Source organism: Solanum pennellii, chromosome 2 (genome assembly GCF_001406875.1).
Source record: "Solanum pennellii chromosome 2, SPENNV200".
Lineage (NCBI taxonomy): Eukaryota > Viridiplantae > Streptophyta > Magnoliopsida > Solanales > Solanaceae > Solanum > Solanum pennellii.
This window is the reverse complement of record NC_028638.1, coordinates 31,000,930-31,002,544: the sequence shown is the minus strand read 5'-3', so window position 1 is coordinate 31,002,544 and position 1,615 is coordinate 31,000,930. Positions and strand designations below refer to the sequence as shown.

At 32.4% G+C, this 1,615-nt stretch overlaps 1 protein-coding gene across 1 annotated transcript; it reads right to left on the bottom strand.

The window, feature by feature from the left end:
- Positions 1-205: 205 nt before the first annotated feature.
- LOC114076099 lies at positions 206-1,107 on the bottom strand. The gene is made up of 2 exons (XM_027914578.1): positions 867-1,107; positions 206-408 (listed from the first exon to the last, which is right to left on the bottom strand). Exons 1-2 carry the CDS (start codon positions 1,105-1,107, stop codon positions 206-208), a joined length of 444 nt encoding a protein of 147 aa, XP_027770379.1.
- Between the last annotated feature and the right edge of the window lie 508 nt (positions 1,108-1,615).

Genomic DNA, 1,615 nt, shown 5'->3' with positions numbered 1-1,615 from the left:
ACATTTCCTATTTATGCATCATCAACTGCTTAATAAACTTCATGGGATCATCAACCTCTTTTCCACCGCCATGCTTCATAAATTCAGCTGCCGTGAAGAACCTCTCATTTATGATACCACCAGAATTTGTAACACAAGTCATAGTCCTTAGTAGATTACTAGAATTCATCAAAGTGACAACATTATTGGAATTCTTAACTTTCTTTTACAGCTTTTCTCCATTGCCTTCTGGTAATACAATTGACTTACCCTTATCCAATACTTCATCAGAATTCTTAACTTTCTTTGATGGCTTTTCTCCATTGCTTTCTGGTAAGAGAATTGACTTTCCCTTTTTCGCATTGAATTTGATAGCAGATTCTCCATTGCTTTCTGGAACAAAAGTTGGATTAGTTTCTTTTCTCTTCTCTGTAATTTTCGGAGGAACAACTAATGAGTTACCTTTCTCAAGGATGTACGGTGTAGACTCCAATATTAAGACTTATAGTTTAAATAAATATGTGGAATATAGGGAAGACATTCTTAATTGATTGAAACAAAACAATTTCCTCAATACAATTTAACTAGGTCAAGCATGCACGAGTAGTGAAAATATATAGATTTAGTTGGTGATTGACGACCAATAGAAAGCAATCGGAGAAAGGAAAAAGTTTATAAGCTCGGTGACTAGGGTTGTCAGCAAAATTCAATCTGCTATCCCTCCCCTACGTTATATTTTTGCCTTCTACCCCCAAAAAGTGGAAGGGGGGAATTAAAAAAAATGGAAAGAGCATAAGACGGCATAAACAAGATTAAAAAAAAAAAAAAGCCACAACCTTAAATCACGTAAGACTAACAAAATGTAGAAAAATAGATATACACCATACCATAAATTTCAGGCATCTCTTCCCTATCTTTTGAGTTGTTATTCATCTCAGATCTTATATCCTTAATAGCCCGCTGAAATGCAAGATTGTTGGCAACTGATGCTATAATTTGTGAAAACGGCTTAGGCATTGAAATTTCGTTAGGATTTCCAGTATTATAAATGCCACCAAGTGTGAGATTGAGATCAATTTCTTGTTCATCACTTCTATAGGTAGAAGTTTTACCCTTTGGTAAAGTCATAGATCTGTACAAGGAAGAAAAACAAATACATAAGATGCAAATACTGAAAATATTATAGGTTTGTTATTAGGAAAATCATATAATTGAGATTGATTATATTTATGTATGAACCATATTAAGTTTATTGATTGAAGAAATTGAAACATGGAATTAGTGCACTAATAAAACACATCATATGTCTAAATTAAGTTGTACTCACAAAGTATAGAAGAAGCAGGCGGAAGAAACTAAGAAAAATGCACATCTGTTATGTAGTGTCAAAGAATGGAGTAAGGATTATATAGTAGAAGTGAAGGAAATAGTAAATTATTTACCCTTACAATCTTTATTTTTTTATCAACCTCTACATATACATCCTTGTAATTAACAAGTCACAAAGGGGTACGATCGGTATGAAATATTTTAAATGCTTTTTTTTATGAGCTACGCTCAAATCTATCCTCAAATTTAATGCATCGTTTGACCATGTTGATTTATAAATTTAAGTTGCATTTAAACAATGTATTCA

What these genes read in the sequence shown, in the direction of transcription:
- LOC114076099 (XM_027914578.1), bottom strand. Translation starts at nt 1,107, where the DNA reads ATGACTTTACCAAAGGGTAAAACTTCTACCTATAGAAGTGATGAACAA. An exon ending in AGAGATGCCTGAAATTTATG is followed by an intron (nt 409 to 866) that starts GTATGGTGTATA and finishes CGAAAATTACAG; the next exon opens with AGAAGAGAAAAGAAACTAAT.